Source organism: Meriones unguiculatus, chromosome 1 (genome assembly GCF_030254825.1).
Source record: "Meriones unguiculatus strain TT.TT164.6M chromosome 1, Bangor_MerUng_6.1, whole genome shotgun sequence".
Taxonomy (NCBI): Eukaryota; Metazoa; Chordata; class Mammalia; order Rodentia; family Muridae; genus Meriones; species Meriones unguiculatus.
In genome coordinates, this window is record NC_083349.1 from 4,544,919 (window position 1) to 4,562,957 (window position 18,039).

Below are 18,039 nucleotides of genomic sequence, written 5' to 3' on the forward strand. Positions count from 1 at the left end.
CAGACAGGACAAGGGATTCCACCTCCTTCACTCCTTAGCTGATACATGGAAGCATGCTGCGGCTAAGCTAAATGCTCGCCTAGCATGGCCAAAGACTTGGTGTCCATCCATAGCACCGCATAAACCATGTATGGTACTGGACATCTCTTACCAGGCAGGACTTAGAGACAGGATCAGGAGTTGAAGGTGATTCTTGTTTGAAGAGTGAGTTCCAGCCAGGTGGTGGTGCGAACTTTTAATTTCTGCATTTGGGAGGCAGAGGCAGGCAGGATCTCTGAGTTCGAGGCCAGCCTGGTGTACAGAGTGAGTTCCAGGAGTGTCAGGGCTATACAGAGAAACCCTGTCTCAAAACAAAACAAAACAAAACAAAAAAACAGGAAAATAAATAAATAAATGGTGGTGGTAGGGAGCAGGGGGTCAGTTTCCAGGCTAGGCTAGATTAAGAGACCACATCAACCTGGATTAAGAAACCAAATTGATCAATCGATTGATCATCCATCAAGTGTCATAAACCAGTATTAAAGAGAAAGCCAGAGAGCTGAGATGTGGCTGGGTGGTGGCAGGGTACTTGCCTAGTATGCACGAAGCCTGGGTTCTGTCCTTGGCTTCTCATAAATTGGGCAGACCTGTAATCTCAGGACTGGGCAGATGAGGGCAAAAGGATCAGAAGTTGAAGGGCAGCCTTGGTTCTTGTGGCCCTGATTGTAGTGCAAGAGGCTAAAAGTCCACTGTTGTCAGCCTGAAATCCTGGATGGTCAGGACTGGGCCTCTAAGACTCCAGAGAGACCATTTCCCGTGTCTCTTCTGATGTGCTCTGTCTCTGACTCGGCAGTCGGGCAAGGCCTGTGGGCACAGGTGTGCTTCCCAGTATGTCTGCCGGTCTCTTCGTAATCCTAAACAATTCAGGGGACACGCAGGCCCTCATGATGCTGGGCAGAGCCTTCACATAGTGCCTGGCCCTGCCAGCTGTGTGGATGAGGAGACAAAGTCCCTGGAGTAGCCCGGGCAGTATCAGGTGCTTTGGGGTCTTCCTGGCTGCCTGTCCTATCCTGGCTGGGCACAATGGGTCCAGGGAGCCCTGACTGCCCCATGGTGTCCCCACAGAGACAGCATGGACAGTGTGAAGCAGAGTGCAGCCCTGTGCCTGCTGCGCCTCTACAAGGCCTCACCCGACCTGGTGCCCATGGGCGAGTGGACAGCACGTGTGGTGCACTTACTCAATGACCAGCACATGGTGAGGTGCCCCACTGCCCCACCCCCAAGTGCCTGAAGCCCGTCTTCACCTCTGCCCTGATGCCAGGGACTCCATCGTTGTCCTGACATTCCAACCTAGATCCTATGTCCCCAGTGCCTATGCCCTGCACAGATTTCCAGAAACTTTCTTATGTCCTTGACATCTCCTTGGCTGCCTGGGACTGTCCCTATCTCTGACCCAGCCCCTTAAAGAGTTTTGCCTATTTCTGAGCCTAGAGATCTGGCAAGGCCTATTACCTGCTTGTCTTGCAAAGATCTGACCCTTGTCCCACCTGAGACTCCCAGGAGCCCACCCTGCTCCTCACTCCTGAGGTGACCTGCCCTGATGCCAGGTGATCCCAGTGACATGCTTGAGCCTCCTTGCAGGGAGTGGTCACAGCTGCTGTCAGTCTCATCACCTGTCTCTGCAAAAAGAATCCAGATGACTTCAAGACCTGCATCTCTCTGGCTGTGTCTCGCTTAAGCCGGGTGAGTATGCTATCACACTGGCTGTGGGAGGTACTGGCTTCCCTGGGTCTGTGGTACCCAGCTGTCCTCCCTTCCTAAATGGTAAGCCATCCTGTGTTAAAAAGCCAAGGCTCTGTGCTGGTTCTATCCAGGCTGTGCAGCCACAGGCAAATGACTTCACTTCTGTGCTGCGCTTGCTCCCTGGTTTAGGGGCTGACACTAGTGCTGTGTGCAGCACAGTTGCTGTGGATAAGGTGCCTCGGGCAAAACCCAGAGGCTGTGTGCCTGGCCCTTCCCCCCTGCTTTCTCCGGCTTGCTCCGCTTCTTCCTGCTGGTCCACATGTCCCTTATTTTGCCTCCTACACCTCCATTCCTGTGCTCACAGCACCCTGAGCCTTCTGAGCGCCTGGCTCTCTCTGTCTGAGTCAGAGCCTAAGGGGCCCCTGTCCTGCTGGGAGGGCAAGTGTGACATGGATGGTGACTCAGTCATAGACCGGGGAGAAGGGCTGTGTGTCATGGAGCAAGCTCAGTATCATGGAGACCTCCTGGAGGTCCTAGCCCAGACTGGGAGACAGGAGAGCTGAGGGGTGGCAACCCCAAATGGAGACTCAGAAAACATGAAAATATTGTCTGAGGCCAGAAGTGACCCAGATCCTCAGGCAGAAAGAATGCCTGTGCCCCCCCCATTCATTCTTCCCCAGCGCCTCGTTACCACATCTGAGTGTGTCAGGTGCCAAACCGAGGAGGGAGCAGAGGTGAGGGGTCAGTGTGTGGCACGCAGCCATGCCACTTGCACAGAGCACTGCGGAGATTGCCCCCCGCTCCCCCGTGAGGGTCTTTCTGTGTAGCCCTGGCTGTTCTGGAGTTTGCTGTATAGCCCAGGCTGGCCTTGAACTCATAGCAATCCACCTGTCTCTGCCTCCTGAGTGCTGGGATTAGAGGCTTGCACCACCACTGCCCAGCTTGGAGAAGGATTTTCAAGGTAGACTAGGTGCTTTTGCTGAGGAGTGATGGTCATAAGATCTTTCAGTGTCTTCCTCTCTGACCTGTATTGTACCAGGAGCCCAGGAAGGATCAGACCCAGCTCCTGACACTTCAGTAGTGTCCCCTGTGCTCAGGATGACGACCGTGGCAGAGCCCTGGAATAAGTCAGAGATGCTCTAGCCTGCCCTCTGGACTGTCACACCCAGGGAAGTAGTTGAGACTTTGCTCCACTGTTACCAGCATTCCTTGGAAAACTCAGAACTGGGTATGCTTGTACTGTGCAAACATTCAGGAGGCTGAGGCAGGAGGATCTTGATGTTGAGACCAGCCTGCGCTATTTAGTGGAATTCCAGTTGAAAAAGAAAAGAGAAAAATACCCCACCAACCTCAAGCTTACTTCTGATCCCACCCCCAGGCCACAGTACATCCAGGCCTTGGTTTCTGTAACCAGGCTCGTGCGGTACCTGGTGTGGATGTGTGTTGTTCAGGGACAGGCCCCTCTTGCCCCTTCCACCCATCGTCCCTTCCTCCTGCAGATCGTCTCCTCTGCCTCCACCGACCTCCAGGACTACACCTATTACTTTGTCCCTGCCCCCTGGCTCTCTGTGAAGCTGCTGAGGCTGCTGCAGTGTTACCCGCCGCCAGGTAAGGGAGGCCTGGGCACTGCCGGCCTCCATGTTCCCTCTTCTCCCGATACCACAGGTGGCCACGGGGGGTGGGGGGTGGGGGCAGCCTGCTGCTCTGCCCCGTGCAGCACCTGCGGTGGCACAGCTGGTCCTGGCTTGGGCCCATTTCCTTCTCACAGCCCTCTCTCCTGTGGAGAGACCTAGTTATCATGCCTATTTACAGAAGAGGGCCAAGGCCAGAGCAGGGAGTTCTAGCCCAGAGTTGCCTCACTAGAATGCCTGGCAGCTGTCCTGGGCAACGGGGTCTGGCTAGTACCCCTCTACCACAGCAGTGAGGTGCTTAGGGATGCTGGTCAGCTTCCCTTCTGTTAAACTCATAACTTCCGGCTCCCAAGTAGGGTGCAGTGGCCTTCTGGGCTGGTAGCTGAGGGTGAGCCCTTTGATCTCTATTGGTAGCTCCTTAGGAAGACTTGAGCTCCATGGTAGCTCTGGAGAAGGCTCCTGGGTTTTCCATACTTATGTGAGAAACCTAAGGAGTATCAGTGCAGCAGGAGAGGAAACTGAGGCTCATTGCCAGCAGAGTCAGTGTGGTGTGAGTGGGAGCTTAGACCCGAACAGCTATTCTACCTCAGAAGGCCCAGCCAGAGGGCCTGCCAAGTTGAAGGCAGCTGAGCTCATCCTGCAGAGGCCGAGGAGGCTGAGCGCTAGAGCAGGTCTGCTGCTTTTGGAGACCACTGGGCAGAGAGCTCAGCCACCTGCCCTCCCTTTCCCCAGAGGACGCGGCTGTGAAAGGGCGGTTAGTGGAGTGTCTTGAGACTGTGCTCAACAAGGCCCAGGAGCCCCCCAAGTCCAAGAAGGTGCAACACTCCAATGCCAAGAACGCTATCCTCTTTGAGACAATTAGCCTCATCATCCACTATGACAGGTGCTGTGGGCAGTGCGTTGGGAGGCAGGGCCGCTGGCCTGAGGGAGGAGAAAGAACAGGGGATGCTGAGGACAGAAGGCTGGCACCTGACACCTGGCTCTGAGGGGCAGCAGGGCCTGGATCTCCACAGTCTAGGGGGGAGACTGAGGCCTGGGAAGAGGCCAAGGTGTGAAGGCTCCCCTCAGGTGGACGCAGAGTTGCTGGATATCTTTTCAGCTTGGTCCTGCATACTGGGGATTGAAATCTTGCTTCTACTGGCTGTATCCCCACTCCAGTGCATATTTTTATCTGGGCTCATGAGAGTTCCAAGAAGGGACAGAACAGAATGTTGGGGTGGGCAGAAGTGAGGACCTGGATCCTTAGGGAGTTATGAGATGGAGCAGTTGAGTCTCATCTCCATCTGTGTTTCACTTGTGCCTGGCAGTGAGCCCAACCTCCTGGTCCGCGCCTGCAACCAACTGGGCCAGTTCCTGCAGCACCGAGAGACGAACCTGCGCTACCTGGCCCTGGAGAGCATGTGCACACTGGCCAGCTCTGAGTTCTCCCATGAGGCTGTCAAGACCCACATTGATACCGTCATCAATGCGCTCAAGGTGCAGCCCCCTGCCCTGCTAGGACTGGCCGGGTGCTTGTTGACCCTACAGTAGGCCCAGTGCAGTTTAGACGCCAGTTTGGCCTGCTCTCCCTTCCTCAGACGGAGCGGGATGTCAGTGTGAGGCAGCGGGCGGCTGACCTCCTGTATGCCATGTGTGACCGGAGCAATGCCAAGCAGATTGTATCAGAGATGCTGCGGTACCTGGAGACTGCTGACTATGCCATCCGAGAGGAGATCGTGAGCCTAGGGGACAGGGCTGGGCACCTGGGTATGAAGGAGGAGGGACAGGACCTGGACCACAGAGTATGAGAGAGGAGGGCTGGGGCCTGGCCCCTTAGGTTTGAAGGAGGGTGGCCGAGACCTCTAGGTCAGTGGGAAGAAAACTAAAAGTTAGAAATCCTGAGTCTAGGGAGGGGTTCAGAGTGAGCCCCTGGTGTTAATATGGGGTCAGCCGTGATCATAGATCAGGAGTGGTCGTAGTCACTCCCAGCTTCCGCCTCCCCCCACAGGTGCTGAAGGTGGCCATCCTGGCTGAGAAGTATGCAGTGGACTACAGCTGGTATGTGGACACCATCCTCAACCTCATCCGCATCGCAGGCGACTATGTGAGCGAGGAAGTGTGGTACCGAGTGCTGCAAATTGTCACCAACCGTGACGATGTCCAGGGTTATGCTGCCAAGACAGTGTTTGAGGTTAGCATCCTTTACTTTGATCCCATGATGGACCTCAGCTGCCAGTGAAGAGCCGCTGGGCAGTAATACACCCCACCAGCAGGGCCTTACATCCTGTTTAGCTTCAGGCTTGGCCTCTGAGTCACCCAAGGGACATGAGAAAGCTGCAACCTTGGGACCTTCCTGGTGTGAAGCGTACAGAGCACCGGTGTCATCTCTGTGGTTTGGTCCTTGTCCAGGACAGCTGGCTGCTTTATCCCCTGTGCGATTCCCAGGCTCAGGGGGTTCCGTCCATCACGACAGGCGGGCACGTGCTGCTGCAGGAATGTGTGGCTAGGGCTGGGCAGTAGCGAGGTGGTAAAGGGCCTGCTGTGCATGAGCCTGACTTTCAGGCGCAGCACTCACGCAGAAGCTGAGCGTGCCTGTGTGACTCCAGCACTGTGGGACAGACAGCCAGGTCCTGTTGCCCAGCTAGTGTGGCCAAAATGGGCACTCTGTGTTCAGTGAGAGATCCTGTCTCGAAAAATAAAGTAGGGAATGATTGAGGAAGACACCTGACACCTGGTCTCCACATCCGTGCACACGGGCATGCGCTCTTGTGTGCACACAACAAAGTGTGGGGTGGAAGCTAGTCAGGGATGTCCAGGAAGTGATCAGGAATAAACTACCCTCTAGCCCCTTCCCTTTTCCAGGTAGGCCTCACCTCCCACAGCTTTTAGGACATTCCCAACCATTGCCAGAGCTGGGGATCAAGCATGGCAAGCACAGTATGTGTGGGAGATCTTACAGTCACTGTTAACACTGAGTCATGGCACTCATTTATCAGCCCCGTACCTCGGTCTCCCCATGTATGACCCATGTACATTGCAGAGGCCAGAGGGTCTCTCCTATCCTTTTCCTCACCCTGCCCTCCCTTGCTCCCTCACAGGCCCTCCAGGCTCCAGCCTGTCATGAGAACATGGTGAAGGTCGGTGGCTACATCCTTGGGGAGTTTGGGAACTTGATTGCTGGGGACCCACGCTCCAGGTGAGGGAGCCTCATTCTGGGGCACCACTTAGGGGTCTGGGTAGCCCCCCCACCCCCATGACACTCAGAGCTGAGCAATGGTGGGATTCCTAGGAACCCTCTCATGTGATTACCTACCTGGGTGAGGACACAGCTACACCCCGGGGCGTGAGGGTGACGGGGGCCTATCTCTGCTGACCCCACCTCCTCCACAGCCCACCTGTGCAGTTCTCACTGCTGCACTCCAAGTTCCACCTGTGTAGTGTGGCTACTCGTGCCCTGCTCTTGTCCACCTATATCAAGTTCATCAACCTCTTCCCTGAGACCAAGGCCACCATCCAAGGCGTTCTGCGTGCCGGCTCGCAGCTGCGCAATGCTGACGTGGAGCTACAGCAGCGGGCAGTGGAGTACCTCACCCTCAGCTCTGTAGCCAGCACTGATGTTCTGGTCAGACCCCATGCCCCAGGCCTCGGGACCATCCGCCTCTTGGGCCAGAAGTGCCCCCTGACCTCCTGTCCTGCCCACAGGCTACTGTGCTAGAAGAAATGCCCCCATTTCCTGAGCGTGAGTCGTCCATCTTGGCCAAGCTGAAGCGCAAGAAGGGCCCTGGGGCAGCCAGTGCCCTGGATGACAGCCGCAGGGACACGAGTAGCAGCGATATCAATGGGGGTGTGGAGCCCACTCCCAGCACTGTGGTGAGCCCAGTTACGGACCACGTCCTCAGGCTGGGTCCCCCCTGCCTTACCCTGCCTCACCTATACCCTGCCTTACCTTGATTGCAGTCGACGCCCTCACCCTCCGCGGACCTCTTGGGGCTGCGGGCAGCCCCTCCCCCTGCTGCACCCCAGGCGCCTGTAGGCGGGAACCTCCTGGTGGATGTCTTCTCTGACGGCCCCACTGCACAGCCCGGCCTGGGGCCCACCCCTGAGGAGGCCTTCCTCAGGTACCTCCCATCCTGTTCTGCTCATCTCCCTCCTGTCCCTGGCCTCTGGTTGACATTCTGGACTCCGCTGTCTAGGCTGCCCTGTGCTGTCTTTCCCATAGCTGTATCTCAGCCTACTCTTCCTTCTCTCCTCCCTCTTTCCTCTTTCTCTGGCCCCCTTGCTGCCTCTCTGGGATTGGCTGCCTGCCACACCTGTCTTCTCTGTCTGCTCTGGGATTGGATGGCCCAGCGAGCTGGAGCCGCCTGCCCCTGAGAGCCCCATGGCTTTGTTGGCTGATCCAGCTCCAGCTGCTGAGTAAGGGGTGGCCTCTGCCTATGGGTTGATGGATGTCCCCAGGGTGGGCTTCAGGGATTCCTGATGACTAGCAAATTCGGGGGTTAGATATAGTGAAAGTCGGGGTTCTTTGGTAGATCCCTCTACCAAGGGTCCCACTTCCATTCCTGAGAGTCACTGGGGAAGCTTGGCCTCTGAGTTCTGGGGAGTCTGCCTTTCAAGAGTGTTTACTATACCTATCACCTCCAACCCCCAAGGCCCTGAACATCTCACTTCTTCCTCCCCGCAGCCCAGGTCCTGAGGACATAGGCCCTCCCATCCCAGAGGCAGATGAGCTGCTGAATAAGTGAGTGCTGGGAGAGGTGGGCAGGGCAGTGGGGACAGGTGGGGAGCGCAGAGACGGGCAATCAGGATCCCTACTCTGACTGCCACTACCCTGCCCAGGTTCGTGTGTAAGAACAGTGGGGTCTTGTTTGAGAACCAGCTGCTGCAGATTGGAGTCAAGTCTGAGTTCCGGCAGAACCTGGGTGTGTCCTGGTGGCAGGAGGTGGAGGGGGGTGCTGGAGGGTGGGGTTGTTGGCAGCATCCCCTGGCTGGGTCGACGGCAGGGGGTGCGAGCAGAGGAGCTTGGATGGAGCCCTCACCCACCCGCTGCAGGCCGCATGTATCTCTTCTATGGCAACAAGACTTCCGTGCAGTTCCAGAACTTCTCGCCCACTGTGGTCCACCCTGGAGACCTCCAGACTCATATCCTCTGCTCTTGGCCCTGATAGTGCCCAGCCCACCTCTGTAGGCCCCTGGGAAGCAGACACACCCAGGTCCATCCCTGTGCAGCCCCTCACCCTGTGACTTTAGGCACATGTCGATTCTAAAACTATATGCATGAAACATGACAGGAGCCCAGGTACAGGATGTGTGGCCTCCAGCACCGCACCGCCCTCCCAGGTGCCCTGCCTTTGCTGACATGGCTCTGTGTGGGGCTTCATGAAGGAGCGAGGGGCTCCTTCGCCAGGTTAGCCAGGGCTGCCCCACTCTGCTGGCCCTGCAGTCCCTCAGCTGAGTGACGCGCCTCCTGACCCTCCAGAAGTAGACCCTCCTCTTTCTGCTTACGAGGATCTTTTGTTTCTGAAACTGCTTAATGTGGCCTAGGCTGGTTTCCACTCACTCTGTAGACTAGGCTGGCTTTGAACTCATAGGGAATCTTCTGTGTCTGCCTCCGGAGTGCTGTGATTAGAGGTGTATGCCAGAAGGCAGCTTCAGAGGCCTTTCAGAGAGAGCAGTTGGGGTGTCCTGCACAGTGTAATGCAGAGCCAGGCCCCCTCGCCCTTATATGGGCCTCAGTCCCCATGTGTGAACCTAGAACAAGTAGCCCTTCCCCCTCTGCTTCATTCGCCAGCTTTTCCAGAGCCCAGGGTAGAGAGCTCTATGTCTGAAGTAGGGCAGGGTAGGTGGGGTGTAGACACCAGCCATCCTTGCACGTGTCCTTGACGTGAAGTCAGGATGACAGCAACTGCTTCCATCTGGGTGCATGGCCACACTGACGCAGGCGTGTTCTGGGGTGGAGGATTTCGTTGGCTCCTCAGGATGTTTCCCATGTCCCCAGATTGCACTGGAGGCTAAGCAGTTAGTAGCTTGGCCACATTCTTGTTACCCGTGTGAACCTGGTGTGGAGGTGGGAGAAGGAGATTCCTAGGTGTCCCAGGAGGATGTGGGAGCGAGATGAATTCAGTCTGAGGTTAGCCCTCAGCAGGCTGTTTTTCCACCACTGCCCTGGCTTCCTTGACTCCGGGGCCACAGCTGGCGGTGCAGACCAAGCGCGTAGCTGCGCAGGTGGACGGGGGTGCCCAAGTGCAGCAAGTGCTCAACATTGAGTGTCTGCGGGACTTCCTGACGCCACCGCTGCTGTCGGTGCGCTTCCGGTGAGTGGGAGCAGTGCCTTGTGGGGTGAGGGGCAGTGAGGCAGGGTCTTCAGGGAGGGGCCTGGCTGAGCTGCTTGCTCCTCATCTGTTCAGGTATGGCGGCACCGCCCAGTCCCTCACGCTGAAGCTCCCAGTGACCATCAACAAATTCTTCCAGCCCACAGAGATGGCCGCCCAAGACTTTTTCCAGCGCTGGAAGCAGCTGAGCCTGTGAGGGGTGGGGCTGACAGGCTTGTGTGTGGGGGTGTCTGCCCTAGGGGGGGCAGGGCCCCTGGGCCTGACAGTGCTTTCAACTCCCAGCCCCCTGCAGGAGGCACAGAAAATCTTCAAAGCCAACCACCCCATGGATGCTGAAGTTACTAAGGCCAAGGTGAGAGAGAGGCTGGGCGGTTGGTTACTGGGTGCTGACCGCTGGATGGACCAGTTCTCACGCATGAGGTTTGACCTGTGATAGGCTAGAGGCTTCTCAGCTCTGCTTCTCTGATACCCACCCATTCTAGCTTCTGGGGTTTGGCTCTGCTCTTCTGGACAATGTGGACCCTAACCCTGAGAACTTCGTGGGTGCTGGAATCATCCAGACGAAAGCCCTGCAGGTGGGGTGTCTGCTTCGGCTGGAGCCCAATGCCCAGGCCCAAGTGAGTGCTGAGGACCTCCCTGTGACCCTACATTCACTGCCCCCAGCCCTCCTTCCTGTACCTCTCACTCGCCTTCCCATCTTCTTTCCTTACCTACCTTACCTCTCTGACCTCGTACCCCTTCCTGGGCTCTCTCTTTTCACATGGCTGCCATCTCCACACAGATGTACCGCCTAACCCTGCGCACCAGCAAAGAGCCTGTCTCCCGTCACTTGTGTGAGCTGCTGGCCCAGCAGTTCTGAGCCCTGGACTTGCCCTGGGATGTGGCCGGTGCCAGGCAGCCCTGGGATGGAGGCAGCTGTGACGGAGGGGCAGCGAGGAGACCCCAGGAGTGGGGGCATGCCTGGGAGCTTCCTCTGGCCTTTTGTATTTTATTTTTGTTCATCTGCTGCTGTTTACATTCTAGGGGGGTCAAGGGAAGCACCCTCCCTCCCTTGTCCCCCAAAGCACAGAGGGGAGAGGGCCGGGGAAGTAGGTACCTCCTACCCTCCCCTCTCTCCCATTGTCCCCCTCCTTCCCTCTCCCCTTCCAGGGGCCGTGTATTATTGTGAGCGAATAAACAGAGAGACGCTAATATTATCCCGTCTATTTACTGCTTACCCCCAGGTGCTCAAAGGAGCGGGGTAAGGGCTTGCAGAGTATGGGTGGCCAGGCTCCGAAGCCCATGGGTGGGGCTCTGAGGGGACAGCATCAGCAGTAGCAGGCGCAGCCCTAGCTGCAGAGCCACCAGCTGCCACCCCGTGCCTGGCCCTAGCACAAGATAGCAGGCTCTGGGCGTCTGGGCTGGGTGGACTGCATCTTCTTTCTCTGCAGGCCCTGGTTCTGAGGAAGGACAGGGGGCCTGTGGTGAGCAGCACAGCTAGAAACCACAGCCCAGGTCAGAGGGTCCAGAACCCTCCACTCAGCTCCATTCCTTGGCAGGAGCTCCCGGATCAGCCTCTTCCTACCCGGCCTTTTGTTTGCCTGTGATCTGTGTGCTCAGACAGCCCTAATGTAGTCGATACCAAGTGTCACCAGCACTGCCATCACCCTCCTGAGGATCACGCCCTACTCTCCTCAGCGCAGGGCTCCATTTCTCAGGCTGAGGTCTTTATCCTCGGGGCACCATCGGGACCTTAGGACAACTTTGGACAACTTTCCAGTGTGGAGCCCACAGTATCCTGACTCCCCTCAGCTTGAGCAAAGCTCTGGCCGGCACTGTGGAGGGTGACAGGAGCCACTTAGGGTGCTCAGCATTCAGGATCAACATAATTACTAGTCCGTGCCTAGGAGGATGGAGCAGCAAGTGAGGACATTTCTTTTGAGGCACTGTATACCCCAGCTGGCCTCAGAGTCATGGTTATCCTGCCTTGGCCACAACAGGGCTGAAATTCCAGGAGTGGGACACAATGCCCAGCCTGGAACCAGTCCTTACTGTAAAAGCTCTGGCTGGAGAGGTCCCGGAACTAGGTAGTAAGATTGATAGGGGCAACTCAGGCATGTGGTAGCTTCTCTGCTTCAGGGTGTGCAGGCCACGTGGGATTCATGCCCACCACTCACCTGGTGGGAAGTGCGTGCTGGCCACCAGGGTGTAGAAGTTTCTGAGGAGGCGCCTGCGCTGCTCAGGAGAAGGCTCTAGAGAAAAGCGAGCACCATGACTAGAGGGCCCCTGCCTCTAGGCCCTCCACCCGCCGCTTCCCCACGCACCTTTATCCTTCGAGGGCTCCACTGTGAAGAGGCAGCGTCTCAGTTCCAAGTGGAGCAACAGCAGCCTGGGAGAGGGCACTATCAGGCGGTGGGGAGCTGGGGCAAATAGCCCGCCCCGCCCGGAACTCCACCGTCTAGCCTTACCCAAGGATATCACTGTGCAGTGGGAACCCATCGGGCAGCGCCCTAGGGCCCAGAGGCAGGCAGGCTCGGAGGGGTTCTAGTAGTGGCTGCCACCAGCGGTCCAGCAGCTGCAGGGCGTGATGGGAGTGAGGTCAGTCAGGGCCGGGTTGGGCTAGTGCCTTGTGGAGCTTGGTTGGCGGCTGGGGCCTGCATTCAGCAGGTGGTGCTCACAGAAGGGATGTGCCAGGGGCAGCAGAGCCACGGTCCACCTCACCTGTGGGTCCAGCTGGCTGAGGGGTGGGCGTGGCCCACACAGCAGACACAGCTCCAGGCCCCGCAGCAGCGTCAGTGTCAACAACCGATGTGGGACCTTCAGTGGGCACAGGGTGGGACTAAGCATGACCTGGCCTCACCAAGTGGATGCCCACCCTATCCCCGCCCACTCACCGTGGGGCTCCCGTGGGGCAGATACACAGGGTAGTCACGAGCAGCTTGCGGTGGCAAGGACCCCACCAGCCAAGGGATCAGCACAGCTTCAGGCATGCCCAGGCGCCACCAGCCCTCGGTTGCTGCCACCACTCGACCTGATACCAGGAGGCTGACAAAGGCCGTGCCAGTGGCTTCTGCAAACCCTGACAGTGTTTCCTAGTGAGGGGGTCAGACTAGGAGTCATGGAGCAACAGGGACCTCCCCGGCTGAGCAAGGGGGTGAAGAGCAGCCAGGAGACCAACAGAGACATTCCAGCATTCGATGCTGTCCGTGTCACACCCTCTCAGGCCCTAGCTTTCCAGTTCAGTCAGCATTCTCCATTCCCTATACATACACCGCTTTCTCTCTCTCCCCTCTCCCTCCCTCTCATTTTTCTTCAGTAACTGGGATGGCTCCATGGCTGAGCCATGTTGAATTCTGGGGTCAGGTGCTCACTGAGTTGACCAGGCTGGGCTTAAACTTGGCATCCACTTTCTTCCTCAGCCTCCAGAGTAGCTGGGGTGACAGGCCTGCACCAGGAAGCCCTGCAGCGCCATAGTTTTAACAACAGCATCTACAATTTGATTCCCTACTTGCCTGAGAGGTCAGGGCACACTGCCAGGAGAGGCAGAACTTTAAGGAAGATAGGGAGGGCATGGAGCACGTGCCTCTGATCCCAGCATTCAGGAGGCAGAGGCAGGCAGATGTCTGTGAGTTCAAGGCCAGCCTGGGCTAAACACAGAGAAACCCTGTCTTGAGGAAAGGAAAGAGAGAGAGAGAGAAAGAAAAAGGAAAAAAAAAAAAGGGAGCTAGGGATTTGCTTAGATAAGGAGGAGTTCCCTGCAAGACAGAGAATCAGGGAGCTTGTCCTACGGAAGAGGAAGCTGCAGCAGGGGCAGTCGGGGCACTCTGGTGAAGGAAGTTCTTTTAGGAAAAACTTGGTTTCAGGATGGACGATAAGAGGGTCTAGGACACCCGCCGTCCAGAGGGGAGGAAATGAGGCTGCTGGAGTTAGGGCACAGGTGTAGGTATTCCCCTGGCTGCCCCAGTACCTGCATCAGGGCCCCCTCTGGAGGAATGACACAGTCCACACACTGCGTCAGGTCCCCGCTGAGCTCCGAGTGCCCCAAGAAGCTGTCGATGAGGCAGTAGCTGGCCTAGTTCAAGACAAAAAGAGAGGTCTAGGACTCAAGTGGGCCCAGATCAGCCCAGAGAAAGGGGCCAGCTCCAGGGTTGAACACCCCCCCCCCAAAGAACCTATGTGCCCATGCTGTTCCAGTGCCTACTGGGAATTGTAGTTCCAGCCAGAGGCCCTCGTGGCCCACAGCCTCACCCTCAGTTCCTTCTTCAGTCTCTCTACATTCCTGATATTTGTCAGCTCCTCAAGTCCCACGATGAGAACCTAGAAGAGGCACACAGGCGAGTGGGATCCTTAGCAGGTTCTGGTCAGAGGACAGTGCTTAAATGGGCCTGGATCCCTGGGGCTGAGGTCTGGACTGCGGGAAAGGGGCATGGAGGGCAGAGCGCTTGACTTCTGGAGAGAAGAGAGCCCAGTCTCACCATGGCTGCAAACACCATGTGCAGCATTCTTTCTAGCCTCAGCTCAGAGGTGCCCTCCTCGTTTGACAGCACAATGAGCGTGATGCTGTGTGGATGAAACAGGAGAAGCAAGAATGAGGCCAGGCCTGGGAAACGGGGCCAAGTGCTTCTGTGTCTGCCAGCGATTCCCACACTGCTGCCTACATCCTGACAGGGAAAGGCAGGGCTCAGAGAGAGTGAGCAGCTTTTCAAAGATCCCACAGACACGTTACAGACGACACGGCTCTGGGATCACTAAGCCAGGAACCATTGCCCAGGTTTTGTCTCTTCTTCCCTTGCTCCGCCAGGGGACCTGTCATGGAAGCTCTTCCACACCACGGTCGTGTCTTCCGTTCTTGCAGAGTTCAGTTGCACATCCAGATTCTGCCCGAACATGTGGACTCCATTGAGGGAGCCGATGACAGAGAAAGGGAGCTGTGGAGGAGTGGGGAAGCATTGCGGCAGCTCCCGAGACCTCCCCATTGAAACCCTGGTGTCCCACTTGGCAGCCTCACCCCTATTCCCTCAGAGTTCTTCAGGAAATCGAGCTTATTAGTCCCCGCCTCGGCCAAAGTCCCCAGCCTCTACTCCCGGAGAGCTGCGCAGCCCCAGCGTCCCAAACCCTTTCTTATTTAGATGCAGGAGCTCAGTGTCCCACCTGTGGACGGGAGGGGGCGCCGCCGCTGCTGCTCCTGCAGAAGAGGGGGACCCCGCTGGAGGCTGCGAGGCACAGCAGATGCACCGTGCTTCCCGGCCCCTCATCGCCCATCTGTAAGCCCGAACCCCGAAAGTCACCCCCTGGGGACTCTCCGTTTGGATCTGGGAGCAGGCAGGTAGTCAAAGCAAGCCGGCCCGCTGTTTGGAGCCGCCAGAGGGCGAGGAGCGACCGGGCCAAATTCCCGCCCTTATCAACCCAGACCCTACAAATGGATTAGATTCTTTTCCGCCCCGGCCGGAAGTCATCGTGACCCTAACAAAGATGGCGACAGGTACTGCTTGCCAAATGTTCGAGTTGTTCCTGGGCAGATTCACATCCTTTGTAAACGCGAATGAAGAGTCTAGCTTGAAGATGGTGCCAAGGTGGTGCCTAGAAACCTTCTTGCGTGCTGTAATAATAGACATGCTAATTTATAAAAAAAAAAAAAAAAACTGGTTGAAGATGGGGGCAGTGCTCAGGCATTGCCTAGCAACGACGGTCGGCGTGGCTTTTTCATTCCATTGTGGTAAATATCTTGCCCGAATCAAAGATGGTGGTATGCTCAGGCATTGCCTAGCAACCACTATTAAGACTAATTTCCTTTTCGAAAATATAAACAGCTGTACCTCCCTCTCACTTTTTCAGAGTGGTTTGGTCCAGACAGCGTTGCCTAGTAACTGCCAAATGAGATGGTTGTTTTTGTTATTAGTTAAAGGCAAAAGAAAACCTTACTTTTCCAAAATAATGGAAACCACATAACTTCTGCAATGAATTCTTGCCTTTGACGGCATATCGTGTAGTAAGTCAAAGTACTGAACGCATCAATCTATGAAACAATAAAAGTTAGCACCAGGTACCAGAACAGGCCTTCACAAATAAGATCATTGTACTATCACGTCCACAGCTTTCCTCACCGAGAGGATGGCTAGGGCTCAGCAGATCACAGCGACTGCCGGGAAGGCCTGACAAGCAGGCCTCTGATCCCCGGAATCTTCATGGTAGAAAAAGAGAACACCCTCCACAAAGCTGACCTTCAGACACATGCCATGGCTCATTTGCTATAATAATACATTTTTATTTTTTAATTAAAAATAGTATGTCAGGGGGGTGGCTGGAGAGATGGCTCAGAGGGTAAGAGCACTGGTCCTGAGTTCAATTCCCAGCAACCACATGGTGGCTCACAATCATCTACATTGGAATCTGACGCCCTTTTCTGGCGTGCAGGTATATGTCCAAATAGAGCACTCATATACATAAAATAAATAAGTGAATCTTTTAAAAAATAGTAGGTTTTCATCTTTATGTCTTTATTTGCTGAGAGAATTTCAATCTGTAGGCCAGGCTGGTCTGGAGCTCGGTGCAATTGTTTGGCTCAAATCTTCTGTGACAGACCCTCTCATTCTTTTTTTCTTTCTCTTTTTTGTTTTGTTTTAATGTTTTTGAGGCAGGGTCTCTTGTAGCCCATGCAGACCTGGGGCTTGATCCTCCTTCCAACATCTCCTAGGTCTTTTTGTAATCAGTTTTCATGAAGGCAAGGAATTGAACAATCTTCCCCTGAGAAATTCTAGATTCCTTCGGGTGTGTTTCAAATGATACAATAAAACAATAGAATTTCTTTTGAGACAAAATCTTCCTGTGTTATGTGGGATGGCCTTGATCCTTATGTTTAATCCTCCCTAGTGTCTTCACCACCAAACCCTGCTGATTCTGTTTATGCTCCTGAGAGCATGGCTGCTTGATTATATGTTTGAGAGCAGCTGCTTTCATGTATTATACATATTACAGATAACATTCTCAATTAGTAATTTAATGATTTCTTTATTTATATGTACAAGTGCTCTGTCTGCATGTGCACCTGCACACCGGAAGAGGGCATCAGATCCCATTATAGATGGTCCTGAGCCGCCATACAGTTGCTGGGAATTGAACTCAGGACCTCAGGAAGAGAGCAGACAGTGCTAGTAATCACTGAGCCATCTCTCCAACCCTAATTGATTTATTTTTATTTAATGTGCATTGGTGCCTTGCCGGAATGCATGTCTGTATGAGGGTATTGGATCCCCTGGAACTGGAGTTACAAACAGTTTTTAGCTGCCTTGTGGGCACTGGAAATTGAACCCTGGTCCTCTGAAAGACCAGCCAATGTTCTTAACAAGACAACATTTTAAAGTAACTCTTTTTGGATGTTGTTTCCATTCTGGATTTTATTTCCTATAGTTCATAAGGAATAATTAGCAAATGTACTCTGTACATGGAAAAAATAATACATACAATATTTAAAAGCCTATACAGGGTGGCACAATCCCTTGAGGCCAACCTGGCCTACTCCCCCCAATCTCCTGCCAAACACACAAATAGACAGACAGATAGATAGATAAATGTAACTTTAAAAAATTATACGTGCACCTTTAATCCTGACATTCAGGAGGCAGAGGCTGGAGGATCTCTTGAGTTGGAGGCCAGCCTGTTCTACAGAGCAAGTTTCAAGACAGACATGGTTACACAGAGAAGACTTGTCTTAAAGAGAACAAAACAAACAAACAAAAAAATGTACATGGAAAATTTTTAGTTTATGTATTAGGGTTGGGGTTATCATGCTGGGAGGCTAGTGGCACGTGACTTTAATTCCAGCACCCTGGAGGCAGAGGTAGGTGGATCTCTGAGTTCTGGGAAGCTGCTGATTCTAGTCTATTGATAATGTTTCCAGACAGGGCTGCAGAGAAACCCTATGGGGGTGGGGGGAGCGGAAGGGAAACTCACTAAAAACCAGGGCAGGGAAAATGTCTCATTGTTATAGTGTTTGCAATTGAGGATTGAATTCAGATCCACACTGTTATTATTTTAGAAATGATGGGCACAACAGATAGAGGTTTATTGGATGGAGATGGAGAGAGAGAGGAAAAGAGAGAGACAAGAGAGAGAGAGACACGTGGTGGGAGGGGAAAGGGCACCCTGACAGAGAAAGGGGAGAGAGCAGGAGAGTGCAAGAGAAAGGTAATGGGCCTTGGGCCGGGGCGCATTTATAGGTCTTGCGCAGTTTAACCGCATCTGTAACATCTGTCCGGCACACATGATGACTTCATAGGTTACTAGGCAACCGAGAACCGTGCTGTCTAAATGCTAACACCCATCACCCGCATTTTAAAAATGTGCTTGTATCTTTTTTCTTGTTTTATTTTTAGAAACAAGGTTTCTCTGTGTAGCCCTCG

At 54.8% G+C, this 18,039-nt stretch overlaps 2 protein-coding genes across 4 annotated transcripts in view; one reads left to right on the plus strand and one right to left on the minus strand.

The window, feature by feature from the left end:
- The window catches only part of Ap2a1 (adaptor related protein complex 2 subunit alpha 1), a 29,364-nt gene extending 18,569 nt beyond the window's left edge, over positions 1-10,795 (plus strand). The window contains exons 5-24 of one of the 3 annotated variants that reach the window (XM_021633848.2): positions 1,105-1,234; positions 1,621-1,722; positions 3,222-3,330; positions 4,086-4,236; positions 4,661-4,829; positions 4,931-5,068; positions 5,341-5,523; positions 6,431-6,528; positions 6,723-6,954; positions 7,035-7,202; positions 7,290-7,450; positions 7,680-7,745; positions 8,014-8,070; positions 8,169-8,251; positions 8,382-8,471; positions 9,520-9,643; positions 9,737-9,853; positions 9,944-10,013; positions 10,144-10,278; positions 10,443-10,795. In XM_021633848.2, the coding sequence (XP_021489523.1) occupies positions 1,105-1,234; positions 1,621-1,722; positions 3,222-3,330; positions 4,086-4,236; positions 4,661-4,829; positions 4,931-5,068; positions 5,341-5,523; positions 6,431-6,528; positions 6,723-6,954; positions 7,035-7,202; positions 7,290-7,450; positions 7,680-7,745; positions 8,014-8,070; positions 8,169-8,251; positions 8,382-8,471; positions 9,520-9,643; positions 9,737-9,853; positions 9,944-10,013; positions 10,144-10,278; positions 10,443-10,520 (2,461 nt within the window). In that variant the 3' untranslated portion in view covers positions 10,521-10,795. Of the gene's footprint in view, positions 1-1,104; positions 1,235-1,620; positions 1,723-3,221; positions 3,331-4,085; positions 4,237-4,660; positions 4,830-4,930; positions 5,069-5,340; positions 5,524-6,430; positions 6,529-6,722; positions 6,955-7,034; positions 7,203-7,289; positions 7,451-7,679; positions 7,746-8,013; positions 8,071-8,168; positions 8,252-8,381; positions 8,527-9,519; positions 9,644-9,736; positions 9,854-9,943; positions 10,014-10,143; positions 10,279-10,442 lie in introns of those variants that run through there. The other 2 variants (XM_021633849.2, XM_060379544.1) reach the window with 2 other exon arrangements.
- Positions 10,796-10,852: 57 nt separating this feature from the next.
- Fuz (fuzzy planar cell polarity protein) lies at positions 10,853-15,221 on the minus strand. The gene is made up of 11 exons (XM_021633905.2): positions 14,792-15,221; positions 14,447-14,568; positions 14,116-14,200; positions 13,889-13,957; positions 13,608-13,712; positions 12,535-12,732; positions 12,362-12,457; positions 12,109-12,215; positions 11,965-12,029; positions 11,818-11,892; positions 10,853-11,100 (listed from the first exon to the last, which is right to left on the minus strand). The coding sequence occupies exons 1-11, from the start codon at positions 14,900-14,902 to the stop codon at positions 10,889-10,891; spliced, it is 1,245 nt and encodes a 414-aa protein (XP_021489580.1). The 5' UTR covers positions 14,903-15,221; the 3' UTR covers positions 10,853-10,888.
- Positions 15,222-18,039: the final 2,818 nt, after the last annotated feature.